This window comes from Calypte anna, chromosome 4A (assembly GCF_003957555.1).
Source record: "Calypte anna isolate BGI_N300 chromosome 4A, bCalAnn1_v1.p, whole genome shotgun sequence".
Classification (NCBI taxonomy): domain Eukaryota; kingdom Metazoa; phylum Chordata; class Aves; order Apodiformes; family Trochilidae; genus Calypte; species Calypte anna.
The window spans coordinates 13613758-13640743 of NC_044248.1; the positions used below are offsets into that span (position 1 = coordinate 13613758).

Here is a 26986-nt window from a genome sequence, read left to right on the forward strand (position 1 = left end):
AACTATTCTTACTATTCCATTACCTACTTCAAATCTTGCAAAATATTTCTTATTCACAGATAGTTTCAGACTATGCTTTTCTTTAAAATTTGAGTTTCAGGGGTGTTACATTGTTTTTCCATCCACGTTTCTGCAGAGTCATGGTCTATCAGCCCCTTGGTCAGTGCATAGATAACCATGTGTCAGAAATTTCCAGAATGTTCAAGAGTGATTTATTAGACATCATGATCTATGAGTGACTTCTTCTATAGGGCACCATGAGATATTTTTAATTGGAAGAGTACAGTAAGTAAAATGTGTCTCAGTTTTACTAAGGAGAAAAAAGGTCAAGAAGGAGTAATATGCTGCGAAGTACTAAAGTGTGTACTATCTGCAGCACAAGTTGTTTGAACCCTGATGACTAGTTCACAGCTCTTTAAATGCAAATAAACATGTAACAGTGACTACAAATTATCATTCTTTGTGCAGTAGCTGCTGTTCCTTAAAATGAGGAAAAAACTTTTTTAGAATAAGCAATTTTGTGCTCAGTTAACAAAACCTTTAAGGAAAATCATGACAAGTTGAGTAGAGCTGTAGTAAAGATTGCTAAATGGTTTCTTTTGTTATAGGGTAAATTTGCTTTGTAGCTGGTATATCTTTCTGTGCTCCAAGAACTGCTAAATCCGAGAATGTCCAGAACTGTGGAATGTCATGTTTTATATCTCTTAAATCTCGTATTTGTGTACAATTATGTATTAATGCAGCCTGGGCTGATGGAATATTTCAAGCTGCTGTACTGTTTAGTGTAAGAAATTCCAAAAATGTGTTAAAACCATTATAATAATTCACTATCAGTGATACTTCTCCCACCTACAGGAAATTCAAAATTTGTTTGCTGTTGATGGAGACACTAGCTGGTTTGTGTTTAAAAAGTCAGATCTGCTTCTGAACACTGTGGCAATTTATTCTGCTCACATTACAAACAGAACTCTCTGAGAGTGCAAGATGAGGGGAAATCAGATTTTTACATAGTGATTCAGGCTATGCTTATCAGCTGTAAACTGTTGTAACTTCCCATTTTTGCTATCTCCAGATTCTGAAATCTTGTGTGAATACATATGCTAATACAGCATGCTGCAGATGTGGGGGGAAAAAAATGTTGTTTATTTTAGATGTACAATGTAAATCCTTAAATACATGACAGCTATACTGATGAATCATATTTTCTCTTCCCATTAGGGTTGCAACAGTACTACATATATTCAGGATGCTTTCCAGCTATTGCTTCCAGTTCTGCAGATTTCACATATCCAGACCAGTTGTTTGAAAGCACCAGAGTGACAGAGTCCCAGCAGTTGCCACCACGGGGCTGAACAGAAGCCAGGGATGCAATGTTTTTAATGTAGATAGAGGAGATGCTGAGAGATGAGAGCTGTCTGGCCACTTAGAGTCCTTTGAAGACACTAAACACAGTTTTACACATACAATGTTGGACAACATTTTAAAGCTCTTTTGGACTTTTAGACTTCAGAAGTAGTAAAGTGAGTAATTTCTTTTCCATTAGAGTATATCCTTTACATTAATTTAACCTCAAGTTTACTGATATTAGCATTGACTTAAACATGGATTCTAAATGTTAACCCTTTCAGTTGGAGACAAGATGTGAGGCAAATTAGAATGTAAAGTTTTAAAAAAGGTCTATTGTTTGCATCATAACTGTTAGTTAAGAATGTAAATTTCAAAAGTTGGTTTCAGTACTTAATTTTAGCCAACATGAACAAATTATTGTAGTATTCTGCTTGTTAAATATTATTTACAGTAGCAAATGTTAACATAATAATAATCTGTACCTGTTACATAACACTTTGTGTTGGAGGAGTTGTACAGTAATAAGCATTAATTTTGCTAAATTAAAGTTATGGATGGTATGCATACAGAATTTTCTGAGCCAGTTCAGAGTATGGGTAAAGCTCTGTATTTGCTGACCCTTAATTTTATATTCATTTATGTCTGGTTTTAATTCCAGTGGCTGGACAACATTGCAGGCCAAAGTAATCTTTTTAATATGCAAGGAATAGAAAATTTCACTTTTGTTGGGCAATTGAAAAACCCCCAAAATAATCTTCTCTTAGGTGTGTTATTGAGTTAGCATTTTGGGGCTTAATTTGTGCTTTAAACATTATGAACCTTTTTATCAAATGGAGTTACTCATAGTGATAATTCAGAAATACAGGTTTTGGATGTAGAAAAGAAGTTGTGAAAAGAAGTTATGAGACAACTGCTTTGGGTGGGAAGATCATACATCAGAGCAATCACCTTTTCTCTGAGGCAGTAGCTCTAATGAGCAGCAGGAGTGACATTGCATAATAACATCATCAACCATGATGTTTTTTCCATATCCTTAGCTTAAAGTCCTGAGCTATGAACCTCAGGGTTTGTTTAGGCTATTTTACCTCACAGGCAGGAAGAACCTTCCAGTATTTTATGTAGCCTGTTCTCCTGGATTTTCATTGTGTATTGCATTTCTTTCATTTGTATTTTTTTCCTCTTGACAGACTCATGAATTTTATTTAAATGCTTTTTTAATTGTAGTTATCATCGGAATATGTTTAATTCTAGAAGCATAGTTCATGCATCATAAAATTAATGAAATAGAGCAGGAGGACATACCATCCTGAATGAGAGACCATGTGTCAGCTTTGCACAGGGAAACGTTTGTGAGTCCAAATAATACAGGACAGAAAGGTTTGTTTGTATCTTCCACCATTGTGGTCTCTGTTCTACTTTCACATGCATTGTGACTTTTCCATCTTTTTTATTTAGAGATGAAATTTTCACTATCCCTAAAATGAGGTCTATTACACAAAATCAGTTTTATGCCACTTTGCAGTTTAACAGATTTGAGGTATCTTGTATAGTCTTCTAATCCACTTGCACAGAACGTAACCTGAACCTTAGAGCAATGTGAGCAAAACCAGGAAACCCCTTTGGCAGCTGAAGAGGCAAACAAGGCTTGACATTCATTGGTATTTATGCCATTTTGAAGGGCTAACATTGCTGCCACACAAGAGACAGAGGCACGTGGCAAAATGTGACTGGTAGGCAGGCTCACTAGCCCAAAGGTACAGTACAGCTCCCAACAACCTTTCTATCAGTGGTATATCTTTGTGTTATAAAATAATGTTTAATTGATGCAAAACACTGCATCATACCCAGTGCTCCTCTGGCTTCTTACACTTCAAAGGGGAATAAACACCCTTCCTATCAGGGATCATTCGTGTGTACACACTTGGCCCAGAAGAACAGCTCCTCAGTGCAGATCACTGAGGACTATGTACTCACTCAATACACTTCATCCTAAGTGATTTTAAGTTTTAAAGACCTGGACATCAGGAAAACCATTCGGTAGCTTTTAGAAAGGCGTATTTGTTTAAAGCATTTTTTTGTCTATTGTTCTGTTGTGGCAAACATAATACCTGGTTAAAAGCTTGTTTATTTTTCAAATGAAGACCTGCAAGAAAAGTGTCAGTGTTTTCACGTATTAATCAGTACGTCCTGGATTTATTTTTACTTTGATTTCATCATAATTTTTCATCAAGAAGCCTTTTTGTCTGTGTTGGAGTAGAGCTTTGCATCAGGTATCTGTAAACATGGTGTTACTGTCATAGTCATAGAACACAGCAATTTCACATGGTTCCTATGCTGAGACTATGTTTTCAGGCACAAATTAATTAATTTACTTTTTCATATGGATCTTTCTTTTTTTCTTTGAAATGCAGTGCAGAATATATAGTGTTGAACCTGACAGAAAGGTGTGTTGACCAATAGTGGTGCCTTTTAGCAGCAGCTGAACAATACAGCATTAGTAGCCTCAGGGGATAATGTGCTCATTGAAGGCATTCTTAAGGCAAAGATTGCTTGTCTGGAGGTATTCCTTATTAGTGGTTTCACTGTTTTGTTTAAATTATGTATGTATTGAATAAAGTACTTTACCCTAAAGAAAAGAAAGAATAAAAAATAATGTGTGGGCTTAAAGTATTTAAATCCCTACAATGTAGGAAGGGAAACAGGGCAGAATATGAACATAGAGATACTGCATCTGGTCTAAGATGCAATCATCTTGTTCTAGGAAAATTGAATGTGGTATCTTTAAATCAATTTCAGGAAAATAATATTTCAGTAGAAAAATGCTGTATGGATGTAACAAGAATATTTTGCTTATACTGGTTTGTGTTTTTTCATCAGTCAAATAAATCATTTGAGATACTGAACTGAGACAGTATACTAAAAAAGAATGTTCTGAAGAATAATGTGATGGGAGGATGCACTCTGTGAAGTCTTTCACGTTTGGATTTTGTGATTTACCTTTGGATGATGAGTTTGATCTTACTGACAAAAACAGACATTGCCTCAAACTTTTAAGGGAGACAGTTCTTCCTTTCATCACTGCCTTTTTCCAGGTCAGTGCACTAAGTGTGCCTTGCCACTTGTCAAACTGCTAGGTTTTAAGTACTTATTTAAAAAATAACCTAGATTGTGAAAATTACCTGTTCACTTCAGCAGATCTGTTTTTCATGACATTCAATTCACTTATGAACACACCTTTTTCTGCAGACACAAAGGAGGCAGGATTTTGCACCCACTGAACTGAGAAATTTATCAAGATTAAACTTAAAACAGTGTCTGCATGCCTACAGCCTGGCAGATGATCCACTATTACAGGTCATCATTGAAGGGTGAGCTAGAATAAACCATTAGACAAGTTATTTGCTGTACTGAAATGTTACAGGTATATGCCTTTTTTTTGGTTGGTTGGGTTTTTTTGGTTTTTTTGGTTTTTTTTTTTTTTTGGCAAAAAAACCAAAGCAAGCTGTAAGTTGTTTGCTGCTTTTCAGGGTATAGTCTATTCATGTGTAAACATCTCTTCCCCATGATTTGCTCCTACACTCCAGCATCCATTGCCTGAGACAGCTGAACAAAAGAAATGTCTCTCCCAGTTTTTTCATGCTGCTTACATCACCCACTGCAGCCATTAATGTGTTCCTCTAAATGGTACCTCAGTCATATAATACAAAATCACAACCATTGCAATTTGAGATGCTTTTTAATTATGTTTCCAGCGTCACCCATCACTCAGGGTTCAAAACAACTTTAATGAGTCTGAATTGCCACATTTTATTGAGTGACAAATACCGATTTTCACCTTTTTCAGTGAAAGGAAGTGCTTTTTATCGTACGGGCAGTCACCCGGCTCATAGGATTATCTTTGAGGCATTCCACTTCTATTTCAAATGACAGCCCTGTCCTTTCTGTTAGTCTCAAAAGAATATAAGGAATGGAAAAGGACTTTCCTGGGTTCTTCTTAAAACCATCTCAGAGCAAGGCTGAACGTGACACCATCAGCCAGTCTGACCTACTTTGAAATTCTTAGTATGACTGGAAAGCCCTCTGGACTTTAAACACTTTTTTTTCTGTCTCAGGTCAACCTTTGTTGCTGAGAATATGAGAACATAACCAGCTGCTTTTAGTGTTTGACCTGTGTATTTTTCATGCTCTGACTTCAGCATTTATCAAATTTATGATGGTGTGCAGTTTTAGAATTTTAAAATTGAAAATAAAATGTCAAAAAATTGAGTTGCATTAAAAAGATGAGAGAGGGAAAATGGTTTTCAAAGGAAAAAAAGGGGGAGAGGAGGGGGATGTGCTTTCTGGAAATTGCAGCAATTTTTAAGGTTGGATAAGGAAAAAGACTCTCTAAAAGAATTTTTCAGCATTGTTCAGAATAAACAAGAGATGACATCTGACTAGTTCCAACAGAACTGGAATATAATTTCTCTTAGGAAGCAAAATGGAAATCTGCCTGAACTTGAAGGAAGTAAGTCAAAGATAAGAACATTCAAAGAGGAAGAGCTCAAAGGAAAGAAGACAGCTAATTTCATCACTTTAGATCTGCAGTTCTCGTTTTCCCTTTGTTGCCCACACCCCAAAAGTCCCTGAGCACAGATCTGCTAAGAACTCCTTATTAGTCTCTCCACTTTGATCTCCTTTTCTTAGCTTCCCTTGACAGTCTTTTTGAGGAGGTGCTCTAACAGACTCAAAGCAGAGCCTGAGCTATTTGTTCTGCATTTCAGACATTTTACCTAAGGAGTGAAAGAATAACTCTCGTGCAACACTACAGTATTGTGCAAATTGAACCTGAAAGCACTGCAGCAAACTCTGCTCATAATTCTTAGTGAGCTGAATTTTCTGCTGCTGTAAAGAAGCAGATATGAAGACACGACTCGAACAAATGTGTGCAATTTCTCTTCCACACTCCAGGGTGGAAGCTAAAAGGCATTTGACAAAAGGTGCCAGCTCGGGAGGCAGATGGTGTCACCCATATGAAAGCCAGAATCCTGGGTAATTCAAACCAACTTTAAACACCTTGGGAAGCCTCTCAAAATGGAAAGACACTAAACTGGTTGCTTTTAAGTCCCTTCCTTCTTCCTCCAATGTAAGGAGGTTGGACTGGAGGCTGCTTGAGGTCCATTTCGGTTGGAATTAGCTTTAGGATCACATTTCCTTCTTACCATTCTTACCAACATCTCCCCATTCTCTCCTTGTTCCCATTGTTTGGATCATAGTTGCAAGACAAGGTAAGCTTTACTCAACAGAGATTAAAATCTTATTAAAAGCCTCTTGGGATTACTTATCTTGGTGTTTCTAAAGGTAACTTGGAAGATGGAACCTTTCAGGGTATTAAAACCAAACACTTAAGAGAATTGTGGCATGCCTGTGGGTAATAAAATAGTAAGTCACAGTTTAGCCATTCAAGGAAAAGAGAAAGGTTATAGGCAGCAAGAATAAAGGATTTAAATTAAAGAAGAAATTAAATCGAGGTCACAAGGGGCAGGACTATCAACAAGACCTCTGGGTGACTGAAAGGGAAGACTGATAGATGGTGCCAAACATAATTTGAAGCATTTAAACACTGACAAGAATGGCCTTAGCAGTTCTGCAGTGATGTGAGATAGGTATGTCTCCTCATCTGTAAGTTGGATGTTCTCTCATGAGAAGAAAAAAAAAAATCAGAAAAAAACCACAACCAGAAACAAATTGGAAAAGGTTTGTTTTATAGATGGTGTTAGCAAATCCATTTCTGAAGAGCTTTAAGTTATTACCCCAGATGAGCATTAAAGCTGCAGAAGCCCCCAAATCAAGGAAGTCAGTATTTTTCTCTAATTCTTTTATAAGATGGTAACAAACAATAGAAACAAATGTTTCGTACTTACCCAACTAAATATAAAAAAATCCATATGGCTTCAAATCATTCAGAAGCTAATGTTCACAACTATTCCTATTAAATCTGAACTGCTTGGTGCAGTATAATGGCTTGACAAGCAATTTGAAAAAGCTTCAGGAGGGAAAAGCTATATAAATGTAAGAGATGGAAGTTAAAAGTATTAACGTGGTGCTAAATTGCTGCATATCATATTTGCAATGGGCAGTTTACAATCTGTTCATCCTGATGGATTTACCACTAGGGAGCCTGAAGTCCTGGCTCTGCAATTTCTGTCTATGCCTCGTAATTGATGCTGAAATTGTACCCACAAATAATGTGTTTGCACCAAATGAGTTTGGGACCCTGCTCAGCCCAAACAGCTCCATAACACTCAGAGGAGCAGTAATAAATGGAAAGTAAGGAAAAGTTCCAGGAGATAATGAGTCTGAATACTAATGACCTAAGCTAGTACGAAAGATAGAAATGTGATTTATCAAAAGTGCAAAACCTATTTGGTGTCTTAATGAGTTATTAAAAAACAATAATAATGATTTTGTGGTTTGAAGCCAAATTAATATTTTCTTACATTTTTTTTATTTAGCCACTAAGACTTTGCAGAATTTATGGTGGTCTTCTTGGTTTACTGCAGAAATGAAAATGTACTGCAGAATTCTCTTAATTCTGTGATCTTTCAGCCACCTTCCTCAACAGCCAGAAATTGCATTTTTTAAGCATCTTAGTTACCTGGACCATTACATAGGCTGAAAAACATGCACATTTCATGAAAATAGAGGATAATTTGCATCTTTAAACAGACTTAACTTACAATCGAGAATTAAAAAATAAATTTATTCTCTGATAAAAAAATGAAATTATTTCAAGATTTATCTCACAACCATATAATTAAGTATGAATCCTGAATGAAGTAAAAGCAGATGTGAAGACTATACTCTCATGCTGAAGTTATTTCTAAAAGCATGATTGTCCACTATTCATATTTCCTTAATACCCAGAAGTTATGAGGACAGATAAAATGGAGCTTCTGCACTAAAAGGCGTGGTTGGCATTCTCATGAAAAGATGGTAGTTCCCAAAGTGAAAGTGGAAATGCTTTCTTCTGTGTGCATAATGGGTCTTATTTCATCCAATAGTAATCATACTTCATATGGTGACATCTGAAACCAAAGAAAACAGAATCAGAAAAAAAAGAGGAGGTTAAAAAGCAGTATTACGAGAAAACCTTGTACCTAAGAGGCAGACAAAATAGAAGATACACATGATCAGAGCAAAAGACTGAAGGATGATACCTACCACCAGGATGGTGGTTTAGGTACCTGCCCCACAAGGGCAGGAGACAGGAATTTGGGAGAGGAGCACTGGACCTTACTTTCAGAGAAGCCTGGAAACCTAAGAGCGGGCTGAGCCAGGAGCTGCCCTAGGGCACATGCAAGACATCCACCTGGCTGCAGGCACCAGTTGGGTGTCCTTGAGGAGTCTCAGAAGCAGTTTTTTCCACATTCCAAAAGGAAAAAAATGATCCTCAGTAATCAGCAGTGAGACTTTTGAAATTTTTATTTCATCCCCCAGAGTAACATGTGGTGAGAAACCTTGAAATATGAAAATTTCCAGATCCAAACCAAGCTCATCTTTAGTTTTTTTGGGAACCATAGAGTGCTGGGTGATGGGGGAAGCACAGGACTTCTGTACTTCTACTCTCAGCATGAGTGAAAAAGCAAATGAAGCTTGTCACCTATTCTAGTAGTTCATTTAGCTTCAGGCCCAGCAACAACATCTGTCTCCCTTTTCCTTTACATCATCAGAGCTGGGATAAGAAGTGTTCCTTGGCTGTGAAATCAAACTGGAGGCAGCAGCTGCTGAAGTGAGCTAGAAAATGACAAGCGTAGGCAGAATACAATGCATCAAAAATTGATGCTGGGTAATGGAACAGGGGATTTACACAGCCTGCACAGTGCTCCTTAGAGTCCAGTTCTGCAAGCAAGCAGGACTGCTTCCCTTCAAAAACCTTGCAGTGTTTTCCTGCGAAACACATCCTGGCATGCATTTTATACAGAGCCCAGTAATTGTGCCAAGTACTCTGGAATGTTCTCAGCAATCTGATTCTGTGAGTTCTTTCCTACTGAGAGTTGTTTTCATTTTATTGTATGATTAAGACTTGAATCTGTTATGGAAGCAGAAACAGAAGAGGATTTGTCTTTCGTGATATTTAGAAAGTAAATATTTAATTGAGTGACTGCATACAGATCTGAAAACAATTTAAAGCTGCATGTGGGTATAAATCCTTTTTCCTAGTTATCTACAGGAATTAATGAAAGCATAAAAAATGATGTCTTACCAAAACAACCAACTGGCAAACCCAGTATGTCAGCATGAGTAGGGAAGTCTGCCTGCAGCATCACACCCAGTTTTCTGATGACTTTAACCACAGACTTTAACCACTTCTGAGCACTGAAATGATGCTTTTCAGAAAAAGTGTCTAAAGGCTAATTGGGAAGATACCAGCAGTTTAAAATCACACCTACTGTTCTTCGGAAGTACATGCATGATTTATAAAAGCAGTTTACCTGTAATCTCTTTCTCACTCCGGATACTGTGTCTTTGCTAGAATGTTTTGAACTGTGAGTTTCACTGCTTTCCCTGCATAATTTGTATCTTTCTTTGTTTGCGTGGGTGTCTTGCTCCAAGACAGATGAGCAAGGGATTATTTAAATATGAAAACATTTTTATATAGCCACAATGACATAAGGAAAAACAGGCAAGGAATATTTTTAGTTGTCCTTTCTGTTTGTGCTAAGTTCTGCACTGATGGCATTTAAAGACTTCTTCAGGAAGGCAGCAGGGGCCTGAGTCAAAGGCCAGGTAATATCCTAGGTGGACCTGCACTGAGTTTTCCTGGTATTAGACTGGAATCTCTGCAACTGAATTTCTAAATTGCTAGGGTAGGGCAGCCTTAGAAAATGACAGCAGTGATTATACTCTGAATAAAACTGGATGGGCATCAGCCTCTTGTATATTTAGTTACTTAGTAGTCTCTTATGCCAACCACCTCACATGGGAGGCTTCATGTCCACATGTGTTTAGATTATAAGAGAGGAAAGGGACCCATTAACTTCTTTAATTTTGCAATTTCTGTCAAAGAGGCTTTCACCTTTTTAGCCTCACACATGCTTCCCCTGTGTGTTACGGCTGTCAGTTACCTGTTACCTGGCTTATGTTCCAGTTTTATAATTCATTTCACCTGAATATAAAATGGTCACTTACATTCTATATTCACTGAGAGAACTACTTGTCTTATCTAACTATACAGCTACACTGTCATTCAGAAAGGAAGACAGAAATGTGAAGCACCTCATGTGTTCAGGGGTCTCAAACCTCTTTACAAAGAGAGATGGGAGTGCTGATGGTGAAAGGCAGTGCAATGAAATCCACTGGCAATTGCTGATGTTTCATTAGCTTTTACACAGCCTTTGACAAGTTCACTCGTTTTATTAAGAGAATTAATGGGAGGCAGGACACACAGATTGTTTCATTTTGTCCTTGGGGCACTGACTTTCAAAGAGACTGACGCAGCAAACAAGGTGTTTGGGGTAAAAGTGACCAATTTGTGTGCATTTGATCTACCAGCAGCTCAGAGCATGACACTGGACACCTTTTACAGAAAAAAAAATAGTCCACAATAGTTGGCTTTAAGACACTGAATTTTCCTTCTTTCTTTCCTCATAAAAGGCATCCCTTCATGCAGGAACTACCAGGTATCTCTATCTGTCTCGAATTTCCACAAATAAGGGAGAACAGTTTCATGTCCCTAGACATTCACAAAATCCATTAATGCTCCTTCTGATTCAGAGAATACAATGCTGCTTCCCCTTAAGCAGGCAGAGGACAGAAGTGCTGCAGGAGAGGGCTCACAGTTATTCTACATGCTACACACACAGGATTTTTAGTCTGCTCTGATCACTCTAAGATTGAAGTGCTCCTCCAGAGAGGAAGAGGCCGGGAAGACTTCCCCAGCCAGTCTGCCCAGAGTCCACATGGCCCCACCACTTGGGGAAGACAGACTGCCACAAGGCAGGACACAGACACAGGGAGAAATCACACGTTGAGACAGATTTTCTTAAGCCTCCAAGGCAGGTGCAATCTGTACTACTATTCAAGTAGCATTTGTTCCATTTCTAGGTTTTACAAGCATTGCCAGGAGGAGGCACTGAACATTTCTTCTCAGACTTGTTTCCTTACATCTGGACTTCCTGAATAAAAATATTGGACTACAAGGGCTGGAGAAAGTTAGAAGTGGGAGACTAAATTTTAATTCCAAGCATTAAACTAACAAAAAATAAACCAGGTTCTTGTCATTCCTTCTGAATAAGGCAGCTCTATCTTTAATGACATAAATAATGACAGCACAATCGATTTCTTTTGTTTGCAGAATTTGATTAGTGAATTATTTATTTCAAACACATTATTCTCTTCAAGCATCATGTGGAAATCATTTCTTTCCTTGGCCCTTGTCAGAAACAAATGTCAGCATAATCCTGAAATCCAGGACACAATATTCTACACCAGAAAAATAATGCTAAAATTTGCACTAGGACCTTCAGGGACACACAGGGTTTTAAAGACTAATACATTAGTTTACAGATGACTCTTGGTAGCAGAAAGAAACCTGATTTTGTTTCCCTGTCACCTTGTCCTTTCAAAACACATTTTCCAGTTTGTCATCTCATATGCTTGGCTAGAAAAAATAGTAATTTATTTTGAGCAGACATTGCATACCATTTATTCTAAAAGTATGAGGCAGAATAATTGTAGTTGTAAGATATTTACTTATCTTCTACAGTTGATGCACCCACATGACAGTTCTTGTGTTCAGGAATTATGGGCACTATCTCTCTGGTACAGTCAGTGGAATCCATTTTTGCTGCTTTTTGCTATTGAAAGTTAAAATAATTTTTATGCATATTATTAAACAACAAGTACACCTGCAGAGTGTTGAACACTGAGTCTGCAAGTCTGAAAATAACTGAGATCTATCTGAACACATGGCAGAGGTAGGTGGACAGCCAGATTTTCAGTCGGATTTCAGTGCCTAGGGAGGTGCAGATACATCTCATAGAATCACACCATGGTTTGGGTTGGAAGGAACCCTTAAAGATCATCCAGTTCCAACCCTCCCGCCATGGGCAGTGACACCTCCCACTAGACCAGGGTCCTCAAAGCCCCATCTACCCTGGCAGAGCTGCTGATCCAATACATTTTTCAAAGCACTACTGTAGGACTACAATGGTCTTTTAACTCCATAACTTCTGCAGCCCAGGGTTTCTACCCAGTTCATAACCAGAGAATGAACTGTGGCACTTATGCCTAGCTACATCCCTTCTCCACTGACTATATAATTTTGGCTCCCCTCTTTAAAAATGCAATTAAAAAGTAGAGTTTGGATTCTGGTAAATAAGCAAGTGAATATAAAAATCAAAGTAAAAATAAAACTATGTTTTCAAAATAACAATGGGTCTTGTTTCACCCTTAGGGTGACCCTGGAAGGGACTGGAATGTAGGCTGATATTCCCCTCACAGGAATGCTCTACTGAAAGCATACAGGGGCTAGAGAAAACTCCTAAAATGCCTTGAATCCTATAGATTTTGTCCTCCTTTCTGAAACATAGAAGAAGACCTAAAGTGGTAATCAGGCTTTACATTTTTCTCTGGAAATGTTGTGTCTTCTAAACATGTAACTCTGTATTAAATATTGAATACTGTGACAAGCTTTGCTTTTACTAGCATTAGTCATCTAAGTTACAGAGGAAAAGAAAGCTATTGAGCTATGTCAGGAACTGAAAAGGATCAGCACCAAATTCATGATGCTTCACTTGGCCAAGATTGAATTCTCCCTGGCTTTGCATCTATTTGCTGCTGTGGAAGATGTATCTTGCCTGTCCTCTCTGCTAAAAAGAAAATGTGTCAGAGAATACATGGAGGACTGAGTCTGAATTCAGTGGGATAGCAGCCCTGACACTACTGAGCCAGTGTTTGCTTCAATTTCCAAGATGTCAAACTAACCTAATGCTGTAGCAGTATTACAGAGAGATGACAGAATAGTGCCTACTTCATCTACTATTGCAGGAGATTAGCTATTATTTTAATAGGATAGCACAGCAAAACAAACAGAAATTCAAATTAATGGGAGGAAATTCATCTTGTTCTTTTTTATGTGCAAATTGTAGCTGTCAAGCTAGGGATGTTACAAAGTCTAAACAGTCCAGAAAACAACTGCAGGCCAGAAAACCCTGAGGTTTTATTCTCTGAGTCCTGGTTGTTATCATGATAGAACAATGTTCTTCTTTCAGAGTGAGTTATAAAATTAGCATTCATCAGAATTAAATTTGCATTACTGTGAGTCAGAGAAGTGAGTCCAGGTATCCTGGTTTTGTAGCCTAAAATGTATTGAACCAAACAGTGACTCCCTGAGCCAATGGAGTCTCACTGAAAACGGGAGAGGAACGCAAGGAGTATTCCACTGGAGCTGAGCAGAGCAACGCACTGGGGTGGAACTCAAGTTCCCAACATGGGTGGTAGAGTAAGAACAGGCTGATATTAGCAAAATGATTCCCTGACTGCAAGGTCCCCTCACAGCACAGGGAAGGTAGCAGGCCTTTTTTCCCCATGACTTTATGCTTCTTTGAAAGTAGGATAAAAATGAGTAATGTCATTCTCCTGCTAGGAAAAGAAGGTCTAAATAGGAATATAGTTATAAACTTGCAGCAGTATAAATTCACACTTAAGTATAACTCGTATATTTATATTAATGAAATTTCCAGTATGAAAAGACCCTGCTTGGCAATTCAGCCTAGGTATTAAATGCCCTCATTTATGCAATGTTTCCTGTGGAACTTCTTTTTTTCTTTGTTTTAATAATGTACTGTAAAGTTCAGACACACTGGCTTGCTTCCAACAGGTAATTCTGTGCCATGTCCCCAGGCTTTTTTTTTTTTAGGATACAGCTATATGAGAATAGCTGTACTTAATCAATTGCTATTAGTGGACAAGGTACTAAAGTGATTTAGGGAAAGTGAACTAAGGGAAAGGTATAAGACCTGGTAAGTGCAGCTGCTTCCCTTTCTCTGCAGCTGAGGCCAATATAAGCAGTAAGCTGCACATGACAGTTTAGCAGTTTTTATCCAAGTTCTTTTAAAACACTGTGGTGAATACTGTATATTCCTTTTAATTGCTATTATTAATTTATTCAATCATTCCAAAACTTCTTATACTGTATCTTCAATTTGAGGAAGCTCCCAAAGGAAGTTCTTGAAATAAAAATCTCTTTTTTGGGAATCTCTCTATGATTCTCTGTCATGAACAAAAGGGAAGGAACTGACTTTTCTTCTGTGGATGATTTTACATGTGCTACTACTGTCAAGTCCTATTTGATACAAAAATGTCCTGTGCCTGGAAATACAGATCAGCCCTAAAAGAATGCTTGGTTCTCGCACTGAAGAAAAAGCACCCTGTACTTTTTCCCTTCTCTTTTGTCTGCGTTTAAGAGCAGCTGTGTTTTGTGAATTTATACCATTCAAGGAACTGCTTTACATAAATGCCACAGCAGGAACAGATCCAAAGTCTAGAAAATGTGCTTTGTACAGCCCACTCTCTAGTGCATACTTTTTTGGCTTAACAGCACAGACAACATTTAGTCAACATTTATGACCAGAATGCTTTAAAGCTTCCTTATCCTCACCATCAATTTGGAAGGCTGCAGCTTTAATCCTACCCTAGAGAACATATTATACATTTTTCCTCCTTTCCTCTGGCCACTGGAATTAATGGTAGTGATTAATGGACATAAAGGCACTAACAGTTTCACAAAACTAGCATCCATGCCATAAATTATATTTTTGTAGGACCACAGGTGATATTAAGAGAGCAATTTCCTGAGCCTGCCTAGGAACTAATTCTCATTCTCAAAATATAGCTTTCTGTCTTTTTCTTCCCTCATCCTTTCTGAACTTTCAATAACCTTTTAGTAGTATATATACACCTTTGCATCTATATGGTGCCATCCTCTCATATATATATGTATTTAGTCTCATTTCAGTATTTCCAGGGTGGTTGTATTGTGTTCAATGGTTCTCAATGGTTTGTGTCAAGATTTCAAACTATAGACTAATGACAGGGAAAATACTATCAAGGGCTGTCAAAGGAGTCTAGAATAAAGGAGTAGGGATTAACTAGAATTGTGTTGTATGAAACCAGGAATTTAATATTAAAATAAAAACCATTATAGCAGTTCATACAACTAAGCATCTTCCTGGGTTAAATGGATAGACTGAAGTGGTACGAACATAGAAATAAGAGTGACAGACCGATATGGGATATCTATTCTCTTCAGCAATATCTAGTAAACTAGATTTGAATTTCCTTTAAACTCCATTATCAAAAATGCCTTTGGCTATGCAATTCTAGAAATGCCATTATGAACATGCTGATAAAACACGTATGATATTAGTGAAGCTACTCAATACAAAAGATGTCAGAAAGATAATTCTTTTCCTGCAGGATGAAAATAATGAGCTCATAAATACATCTTGGAGGTTGCCAGAGCTTTAGAAGCCAGGAGCATAAATTGTACTCCCAGGAGAGCTGAGACAGACAGGGAGCTATTCACTCTTTCCTAGGTAAAATTGAAATGCTACGAGTTGCTGAGTTGTAGAGAGAAATTATTGAGTGTCTTTTTATTCTTGAAGAGCTGACAAAATAAATAGGAAGGTACCCAAGCCTAGCCAAATTTAAACATTTTTATTCATTTTCTGGCTTTGTAGTTGTTCTTGTTTTGCAGGGAGGTTGGTTTGACATTCAGAGCTATTATTCTATAGGTCTTTTTAAAGATAGAGCTGCCTTAATGAAACCAGAGTTCATGAAATTTATGAAGGTTTACATCTCTTCCAGCAATATCAGTAACATGCAGAATTACAGCTCCTAATTTCTCCTCATACAGAGATTTGTGGAACCAAAACTTAGAGTCTAACCATGACATTTAATTTATCTATGCTAAACATACTACGCTGTCAGAAAAACACATTTTAATTCCTATCAGACAAAAAAATTGTACTTTGTGGAAAAGCACCAGCAGAGCCTGCTAGCCACCCATTCCATATTTTGATAGCAGATTTTTTCAAAAATCTAATCATAGAGCCCCAGACCAGATAGTAACAGGGAAGTCTTCACATAAGAAACCCCAATACCCAAGAGAGGCAGCCCCCAAGACTGAAAGAATCAGGAGCTCAAATACTTACCTAATGATTTTAATTAGAAATAGAACATATAGAGCATGTGTGTACATGTCCATATATTTTTTATAAACAAACAAAGCACTCAGCTGCCAAACCTAAAATGTAGGACATAACATGGCCAAAAATTAAAGGGTGATAAAAAAACACAGGGTCATTAATGCAATACATTTGGAAGACTGGAAGCAGCGTTCCCACATGATGTATGTAAATCAATCTCTGTGTAGTTTCATCATCAGAATTATTTAGGATATAAAGATGCTTGTATAACATAAGCCAGATCAAATCTGTGTAGGACCAAGGTAACTCTAAAACAAGCCTGAAGCATCCTCTGACAGGAAACACTTAAAAGGTCTCTCTTCACCTCATGCCTCAAGATTCATTGGATTTTTATTTTACTGTTATATTACTTACCAGGAAAAGGATGAATTTTAGTATCAAGTGTGGTTCTTCTTGTGCGTCTGGATGTCTTTCTTCTCAGGATAGTAAAAACTGCTGCTAGTCTGTGGTTAAAATCTGTTTTAAACAAAATGTATTATCCTCAACTATAGAACTACACATGGCACTGATCAGACAGAAGGCTGGTAGACATCTTTTTCTAAACTGTTAAACATCTTTAATGACAAAACAGGAAAAGGTGATGACAGAAATCTAGGCCCAGATCTTTCTTATTTTCCGGAATGAAATGCAGCCTCACATTTTGAGGACAAGCTCTACACCACCCAGAGAGAAAGATAGAGCTGGGTTGAACACCTCTGACTTTCATCAGCACCCAGATCACAAACTCTGCAGTCTTTTCATCCTTCTGCTGTTAATGCTGTTTTCTGGTGAGGTTGCTGCAGCTGATGGTGCATCAGTTGTGATCAGCCCTGTTACATGAAGATAACAGTTCAGGGCCCAGCCAGCTTCAGATGACAGATTCCTTCCAATTCTGAGTAACAGATTGATTTTTATCTTCTTCTTTTGAGAACACTAGAAAACATAATCTTTAAGAAATTCATTAAACTAGCATTATTTAGGCCATGATTTTTTTTATCAATGTCCAGCAGAGATCTACAGTACTGAAGGCCTAAGCACCCACAGTAACAGTGTCAAAGGAAGCTCTGAGGTGGCTGTAAGAAAAGAGTGGAAGAGGAAAGGCAAAAGGACTAATTTCTTATTTAGTTGCTTTGTCATGGATCAGTTGTGACCTCCACCCAGTTTATTTGGATATTTTAGTTTATGCACTCATGGAAATAACTTCATTAATGTTTCAGAGAGTCCTAGAGTCTGACTAACAGAATGTATTAGAAGGTCTCAAGAGTAAATGAATAATTCCATATTTCTTAACAGGCTTCAGTCATGCTCTGAAATTAAAAGGAAAACTACTAACTGAATTATAACTGTAAAATTTTTAGCAGCTCTTTTAGGCACACAGTAATGTTTGAGTAGCCCTGAAAAGGGCAGTATATACATAGACTTAAAATTAAAGGTAGCATCATAACATATACCTGTAAGAAATACAACCCTTAAATCTGATTTTTATGGGCTTGGGTTGTTGTCTGTAGCATACTGATACTGTTTATATTGTTATCTATTATTATATTATCTATTATTATTGTTATCTATTGTAAATGTAGCTAATAAAATCACTATTCCTATACTAATAGAAACTGTATTCTAGAGGCAAATGAGTAATTAGAAGCCCTGCTTGTGTCCATGACAGCTGTCAAAAAACATGCACTTAATATAAAAATGTGTTTGATAATAAAGGCAGTAATTAATTAATCATAACTACTACTAGTTCTGCATTAAAAATGAGATGCTATGACTCACAGCATAGAAAACCATACTCATGACATTTATAGGTAGTTTTGAAACTACAAAAAAAAAAATTCTTTTAAATTAGAACACTTAATAGCCCACTTATAAAGACCTAACTTACACTTTGTGGGTTTTTTATATACATAAAATAGGTCTCAGAATTTGGGTCTAGCATTAAGTAAAAAATCACAGATTTTAAACAAGAAAATCTTCTAAGGAGTTGGTGAGGGGGCACAGATTTCCCATTTTAAGCAACTATTTTGCTTATTTATGCATAAAATATTGACATTGTGAAAAAAAATCACAGAAACATTTTGTGTGGGGCACCCCTCTTCCTTCTGTTCAGTTATGATTAAAGTTGGCTCCTACTGCTTTTTTGTTACAAAGCTGCCTGTGGATACAGTACAGATGATGAGGGGAATGGATACAGCTCATCACTTTTTCATTACCCCAGTGACCGAGGTCTCCATTCAGCATTTCTGGGCTACAAGGGGAATGGGTATCTGTCTGTAATAACAATCAAATGCTGGTTGCCCCGAAGCATCCTGCTCACTCAGGGCTGACACAGGCAGAAAGTCTCAGGAAATTGCTGTGAAAAGCATCTAAAAGCTATTGTCTCGGGTAAGAGGCTAAGTAGCACTCCTTTCACACTGATGAAAGGGAGCTTCCTGTACCGTGTACCTCTGACTTGGGATAAACCCAAGGATGGGCACCTGACAAGCAGACAATTTTCTGCATTGGTTTTGTTCAGATGACTTTATCTCAACTGTTCAAAAGTCTCAAGCTTATTCAAGGATACTACTACACTTTTATTCTTGCTTTCTTCTATGTGTATTGCTAGAAGAAATACTGTAAATCCTGATTTCAGGCTTTATCCCAGGTGAATTGCATAGGTCCTGCTTGGTGAAGGCATTCAGTAGAAATAAGTGTTGAACTAAGGACAAGTTCTTTCATAGCAAAATTTCAATCACTCAGAATAGTCAATACTGATGATTCAGAGATTACAGTAATATTTTCTTTGCTGAAATAACAGTAAAGAGAAGTGCTATCAGGCTTGACTCAGATCTGGGCTTAAGAAGGCATAGCTTGGTTGATGTGTATGAGCTCACACCACTGCTGAATTTAGATAACCAGTTTTTAGGACAGACAGCTGAGCACATAACTCCTCATATCTATCCTGAAATTTCTCTTGACCATGACCTGGATGAATGATCTTCAGGAAGGAAAGGGTATTTCAATCTGCTTGTATTGGTCATTGGCATTTCGCCTTTAGATCTTCAATGAGGTTCAAATGTAATTGTTTTATCTACTGGAATCAGTATGAAACCAGGAGTTCACATCACTGAGGAACATAGACCACCAAGGACCAGTCAACATCCCCAGATTTCATTCACCATCAACAAGCTTAGATTTGTATCCACAATTCAAAGATGAGAGGTGACAGTATCAATCACTGGAGTATTTCACTCCCTCTGCAAGAAGATTTTACCAAATCACAATTAAAACATTGGTGTCTGAACCACATTAATAATTAACAGCTTTGCTGTAAATTAATAAATTCTTACTGCATAGGCATCTAAATTCATGCAGATTAATGCTCTGTTACTTACAGTTTTGATCATGTTCTTGGAGTATTTTGTAGATGACAATTGAAATAGTGAAGACAAATACTACTGGAATCATAGTGAGCCAAATGATCTTCGTCATACACATTGGATCTGCCCATAAAATGTAGAAGAGATAAAATGAAACAAGAAAACTCTGGCAGAGAAAAGCACAACATTCATTCTTGGTGGGTTTTTGGACCATGCTTATCCCCCTAGATAAAAATTTAAAATAAAATATAATATTATGCATTTTTTCCAGCCTTCCTATCTAGAATTTAGTTTAATTTTCACCAGTATCTATCTTCCCATGTCTGAAATAGATATACATAGCTAAGTGAATAGAAACTTTTCTTATTTGTATTAATTATTATGTGGAACTCAGCCAGGAAGCAAATGCTTCAAAGATCAAGATTTGTATTTGAAATATAACGAGGGTAATATTCTTCCCCTCTTTGTCTGCATGTCTGGCTGCAGCACAAAAGGAATTGGTCCAACATTGGCATTTTCAACCTCCTGGTCCATCTTCATATGCAGGAGAAGATAAGATTCTTCTACACATTTCAGATTTCTTATCAAAAGGTGAGGAAATGCCACCAAGAGGACCCCTCTGGGGAGTTTTTTTAACTGATGTTACCCTGGGTGAGAACCAATGTGGGGCTGTGTGTAGGAGGTTAAGCTGCTCTTTGGGACAACAACTGCAGCAGAAGTGTTCCACAGTGAACCTAGTTCACAGTAACTAGTTCAAGTCAGGACAAGATACCACAGCAAAAGAACTTTCCTCCCTGGTTGTCTGAAAAACTTTTCAAATTTCTTCAGGAGCTGCATGCTAATGCACACCTTATCATTGTCAAATAACTATTAAAAAACCCAATTATGTTACTATGACTCATATAAAATAAAATTACATACTATAGCCAAACCACAGTTTTCCTTTCCTTGACTCAGAATAGTATAATTAGACCTACATCAATGTCCCTTTTGTATCTTCTCCACTGCGAAGTCATGAGGGAGGTATCTGCCAATGATCCCATGGCTCTGAGGTAAGCACACCTCATCCCTCCTAATTGAGAACTAAAATTATATTTTTAGAGAGACATTTGGGCTCCTTTAAAACATCTTGCAGTGACTTGTAATGACTTGTACATCACTTGCCTATTGAAAGCCCTGAGCACCTCTCTAGCTTTGTTTCGAGGCAAATAGAAAAAAATTACATTGTTAATCTTTATTGCTAATTTGAGATAACTGCTTCCTAGATATATCCTCATTAGCAAAGGGTGGTTACACCATAGTTTTGACATGAGTTAGCAGGGCAAGTTACAAACTATACTCTCATAGCTCAACCTACTCATTTAAAAAAAAAAAAACAAACCTAAGATGCCCTCTGTTCTCTAGGATTTTACCTGGACTTGTTTAACATAGGCTTAGCCAGCTCCACAACACCTTTTTTTTCAGTTAAGGTAAAGCATAAAATGCATTTCCCATACAAAACTAAATGAGTGTAATAATTCAACAATTCCCAGATGGCAAGTATTGCATATAGACGGGCTGGAAGCCCTGATCACAGTCAGGCAATCAGCCAAAAAACTCCCACAACACAAAGAGAAATTTTAAAAGCTGACAGCCTGTCCTCTGGGAAAACTAAGCCTAGTTCAGCTGAAGATTTCTCTTTTAAGCCTTCTGTAGTGAGGCTGTATAATAGGATATTGCAGTATGACATTAAGAAAAGTCAAACCTGTCTCCTGGTTCTTCTGCCACAAAAGTTAAGAGGAATTTTTTTATTTTACCTCCAAGGCAACAGGGTTATGCCATTATCAGGTAGGGGAGGAAAAAAGTAATTCCAAGGTTTGTCATACAAGCAGTTTGTGAGTCTGTCACTGCTAAACAACAACAACAACAGAAGTACAGACACTTTGCTGTGTTGCTTCCAGGAAAAAAAAAAAAAAAAGGCCCAGCTAAACCTTCTTTAAATCACTCTTAAAACTGTCAGTTGTGTACTAGAGATGCTTTTATACTTAGGGATAATCAAAATTGTATTATCTTCTGAAATACTTAAATACTTCCAAATGGCTGCTGAAAACAGAGAACTACCAACTGAATTTTGTTTTTTCAATTTTGATATTGTTTCTGTTTTGATTTCCACTCCAACTTACATTCCACATAGGACTTGAGTTGTAGTGAAATATTTATGCAGTCATTTTGGTCTTCCATCATTGACACTAGGCAGGAATGATTCAAGTATTCTTCAGTTGCATTTCTTCCTCCAACTATAGAACTGTTGATGTGGATTTCCAGAAGGTAGTAAATAGTATGCTCTACTTCTTTCTCAGAAAACGTAGTGAAATTAAAATATTTATAAAAATAAATAGCATCTTCTGTTTTCACTTCAAACGACCCTTTAGCTTTTGGAAATAAGAATTAGAAAAAAAACCCAAAACTGTTATAAAACCTGTGATACACAAAGAGACAGCTATCAAAGAACAACAAAATAAGTTATTGGTCTAATCTGCAAAAACATACACTAGGCCTTTACATTATTATGATAAATGAATCAAAGGATACCATGAAAAGTTATTCTGAACATGCCTGAAGAATATTGCATATCTGTACAAAATATACTTCCTCTGCAAATTATAGCCCCTTTTTTGCTTTACTACCAGCTTTAGAGCTTTTCAGGGTTTTTTTTTTGTTGTTTTTTTTTTTTTTGTTGCTATGTTGTCTGTTGTCAAATGTAACAGACAAAAATCTGTAGGAAGGTAGGTACATAAGAGCATTCCTAAGAGCCAGATGGCAGAGGTCAAATTTACAACAAAACTGTTCTAGGTGGCTGCTGGATAAGGTACTCTTTTCTCACAGCACCCTACTTCCAGACCAATACAAAGCCCTCTGAAGATAATGACACCTGCCCACACCACAGTTTATACAAGATATTCAACAAAAAGAAACCATGCTTTGCTACTGACATGTTTCACTGACAGCTGGGAATGAATGCCACTGAGAATCTGGCATAAAACCTGCATTTTCTAGCCATGTAAAGACAAGCTAAAAAAACATTCTTCATAGGTTTGCAAAGACTACACAGAACCAGCAGCATATTAAAATTTTCTTTCAATTACCAAGTTAAAATGTCTTTTATGTTGTAATTAACTACTTCAAAATGAAGTTTCTCTTCATCTACTTACTTTCTTTAACTGCTGACCCTGATCCTTGATGATCCACATTGACATTTCTCCTGGATTCACACTCTGTGTGTTTAGTATGGGACTGCTGTTCCCTCATGGCAGACTGGCAAATACATGGGATATTTTGGAAATTTGAATGATTTACAGTGACCTTCAGTAAAATGTTCTGTTTATCTCTTTCTTGCACTGATCTTTTGCAAGAATTGTTAAATGTACAAAGTGGAAAAGTGGTGTTATGTGATGAGCAGGTATCCGTGCATGACATGATTACAGTGTTAGCTGTAAAAAGAGGAGTACTATATTAATAAGACAGTCATATAGGACACATGGACAAATATATGTGTAGAAGCATCATGTAACAGATCCTTCAATCATCTTGTGAAGAATTGCACTTTCTTGAAGGTTATGGCAGCACACTGAATGCACCAACAAGTGAGAGAAAGCAAACACAGTCTTCCCACAGTCTCAGTGCTGGATTTTATTGTTGAATTGTATGACATCTCTTATACCACTAACTTGCATTTGTGGTGGTATCTAGTCACATTCCTGTTTCAAAGTTGCTCCATTTTGATAGTACTTGAGCAGAAGATGAAAGCACTCACATTTGGAGCCAACACTTAGCCCTGGGATGATGCAGTTTCAAAGCTGTAATGTAACAAGGCAACCAGGTGCCCCTAATTGCAAGGGAGTGGGCATGAGTTTGTATTAAGCCCACCTGTGCCTATTAAGGGCGTTGGCCCCCTGGTCCTGCTCATGCGCAGTGGGGGCCCACCCTAATTAGGCACAGGTGGGCTTCACACAAGCTCATGCCCACTCCCTGGCAATTAGGGGCACCTGGTTGCCTTGTTACACTACACAAAGCATCAGCACAATTTTGTTGTGAAATAGATATAATCAGAACAAAAACTTTCTTTGCAATGACATTGAAATGGCACAGTGAAAACACACAGAAACGCTGCTGCATCCTCTGACCACACCCTTCATATTCTCTTACATTCAGTCAACAAACATCAGTCTTCATTATGACCATTTGGTTTGGTGTTCATTGTCAAATTCCAGTATCAAATTACTGTAGCAAAAGTACATTAATGCAGTTCTGGCAAGTAGCATTTTTATCTCAGTTAAATTGGAACTATTTTTTCAATATGAAAAAAAATTAAAAATAAAAAATCCTGACCCCAACATGAAATATGCATTTATGAATACAGATAACCACTTCTGGAGCTGATGCAGCTCCAACCTATGGTTTTGCAGCAGAATTTCTGATTTTAGTAGTACCCTTGCCTCTCTATGAAGAGGAAATTTTGCATCTAACTCTTATTATGAGTAATTGGAGTAATATGTTCATAAATCTTACAGAGAGAAAAACATAGCCCATTATTGCGCCAGTGCTCAGCCACAATTTGACAGCTTCAAGAGGCCACCCAGAGCTCACATCACAACGGGCTGACCTCAGAAACAGTTCAGTGAAGGATTTCAGACCGGATGCAGGAATAAAATCCAAAAGTCCAATGCCAAAGTCAATTATCTTCACTTTGCTAACACTGCATCAGAGAGTCATAAACTCCTTTAAAAATTGAATTAATTGAAATTTGAAATACGAGTCCCATGCAGGTAAGAAAATAATTCACTTTAATACAAAAAGGAAGAAGGTCAGGCAAAATTTATAGTTTGATTTTTCCCTGAGGCAAGTCAAAACATTTCCCTCAAAACACCCAAAAACCTAACCCACACAAGCTGGAGTAGAGCAGGCTCCTGAGGTGAAATTCTCCCAGCTGCAGGAGGCATCATCCTGTGCAGAGCTTCTGAGGTGCAGAGCCAGGTGCAGAAACTGAATGCTTGTGCTGCTCTCATGCCAAGGTGTGTGTGCACCTGGGCAGCCTCTCTGAAGCCCCTGCTACAGCTCTCCAGGTCAGCTCGTTGTAATTCTCTGCCACATGCCCTTCCCCAAGAACTTGTACAGGGACTTGAGAATCTCCTGACTCTGCTGTGACAGCACACTATGTACAGCACTGTGAAGCCCATTTTGGACTTCACACACAGCTAAACAGGATCCAGAGCTGCCTGCGAGCCGTGTTGTACACAAGAGGCACGTTCTCTGAGCAGAAAAAGTCTGAATGCTGTCCTGTTAGGGAGGGTGCTTACCATCCTCTGCAATGATCTCTACTGAGAAAGCCACACAAGTTACAGTCTAGCATTGCTACACATTGGTTTATTCCATCTGACAGGACTGTGGGCTTTCTAGAGAGGGATATGTATTGTTGAACACTGTAAGCAGGGCTGCAAAAAGATGACATTTTCCCTGCATAGAGGTGAAATATTAATTATTCCAACAGCTTCAACTGACTCAGGGATTCTATAATATTTGAAACTTATGACTTACCAAGTTTGTTCATTTATAAAATACTAAAATCTATAAGTTATATTCTACTTACTGTCCTGTTTATTCTTTGTGGTTAATTAAAATAGAAATTAAATGTACGTAACTCAGACTGGGTTATTTTTTTCCCCAGAAAATTATGCTTCATAAATAATTTATTTTGTGGTGGCTGGGAACACACACCATTTGTCAAAGGGATGCTTTGCAATATAACATTTATCTGTTGAAAAGCTGAGTTAGGAATACATGTGTCAAAACCATTTTAATATTAATTTATTTATAGATTTTTAAGAAAGCACTGAACTTCCACACAAAAATTTTGCATTCATCATAAATCCAGTATTGACCTTTAGGATCACCAAGATGTTCTTGGGATTTATGTTAAAAGATTTGCTTCACCCAGTTACATGTATTTAGCTCTACTTTTTGTCACGTTACTACTGCCTATTTCTTTCAAACAGTATCTCAAGCCAGATAGTAATTGTGCAAAGTTTTACAGGCATTTAAGCATAGAAATTGTAAGAAAAGTTATTTTTAAGACATTTAGTAGCTGGTATAAAAGAGCATACATTTTCACTACTCTCCTCATGCTGAAGATAGTAGAAGTACAATTGCATGGAAGTAGTTACAAATCTTCTGCAGTGTAAGTGAATGCACAACAAATTCCTTTCAAACTACCATATTGATTATGTCAGCTAAAAATCTAATGAAAAAAATTCATATACTCTGCAGAGTCCATATGAGTTCAGCATCCTAACCATCACTTTTATGAAAGCACGTGCCAAATTTTGGATGGCAATCAGACTATAAATAAAAGACAATCAGACAATAAATAAAAGGCTATTTTAAAAGCTGATCACTCACCTTCATGGATTTTGAAAAATTCAGGTAAGCACAAAATAAACAGGGTAATTATTCCTAGTGCTAATTTGAAGAGTTCTGATTGTCTCAAAAGCAAGCACATGTCACTGAAGAGCTCCCATCAAGCACAGTGGTGGCAACTTCCTTCCTGGTTTGGCTTTTAACTTAGTGCAGACTACGCAAAACAACATCTATTCACTTCCTTTTGCTAATATTGCTTTTCTTTTTACTTCTCATTAAGTTGCAGAGAGACAAGTTCCGTTCTTACACTGGCATGAAGATGATGCAAATAAACATGCTGAAGATTAAATTCATGTACCATGACAAAAGTAAGAGAAAAATCATGCATAGAAACTGTTTTATTCATTTGAGGTTGTTCTGTTCAGGAACAGAAGGTTGTTCACCAGGAACATCATCCCCTGGTGAACAGTTCCATAAACCTTCTAAACATTAAAGGAACCCTTGTGAAGGAATTTTATTCTCATTTGGCCAAGAAGATTTAAAAAAAAAAAAGAGACAGACCTTCATTATAAAGATGAGTCAGAACCACGTGAGTCAAACATGGAGTTTTATTGCATTATATACATATACATTGGGGCCGGGGGGAAGAAAAATTTA

At 37.4% G+C, this 26986-nt stretch overlaps 2 protein-coding genes across 3 annotated transcripts in view; one reads left to right on the plus strand and one right to left on the minus strand.

Annotated features, from left to right (window-relative positions):
* Positions 1-4245, plus strand: part of FAM114A1 (family with sequence similarity 114 member A1) — a 36466-nt gene extending 32221 nt beyond the window's left edge. For both annotated transcript variants that reach the window (XM_030450049.1, XM_030450050.1), the window contains exon 14: positions 1219-4245. In XM_030450049.1, the coding sequence (XP_030305909.1) occupies positions 1219-1320 (102 nt within the window). In that variant the 3' untranslated portion in view covers positions 1321-4245. The remainder of the gene's footprint in view (positions 1-1218) is intronic.
* Positions 4246-15435: 11190 nt separating this feature from the next.
* On the minus strand, positions 15436-26471 carry TMEM156 (transmembrane protein 156). Its single transcript, XM_030449950.1, has 6 exons — positions 26372-26471; positions 23128-23406; positions 22099-22356; positions 19952-20059; positions 16953-17054; positions 15436-15455 (listed from the first exon to the last, which is right to left on the minus strand). Exons 1-6 carry the CDS (start codon positions 26469-26471, stop codon positions 15436-15438), a joined length of 867 nt encoding a protein of 288 aa, XP_030305810.1.
* Positions 26472-26986: the final 515 nt, after the last annotated feature.

Excerpts from the sequence above, each read along its gene's own strand:
- TMEM156 (XM_030449950.1), bottom strand. The coding sequence starts at position 26,471 with ATGTGCTTGCTTTTGAGACAATCAGAACTCTTCAAATTAGCACTAGGA. Across the intron at positions 22,357-23,127 it reads AGGGTCAGCAGTTAAAGAAA|TTCCAAAAGCTAAAGGGTCG; the intron begins GTAAGTAGATGA and ends TCTAATTCTTAT. Across the intron at positions 15,456-16,952 it reads TAAAATTCATCCTTTTCCTG|ACTCCTTTGACAGCCCTTGA; the intron begins GTAAGTAATATA and ends CCTTTATTCTAG.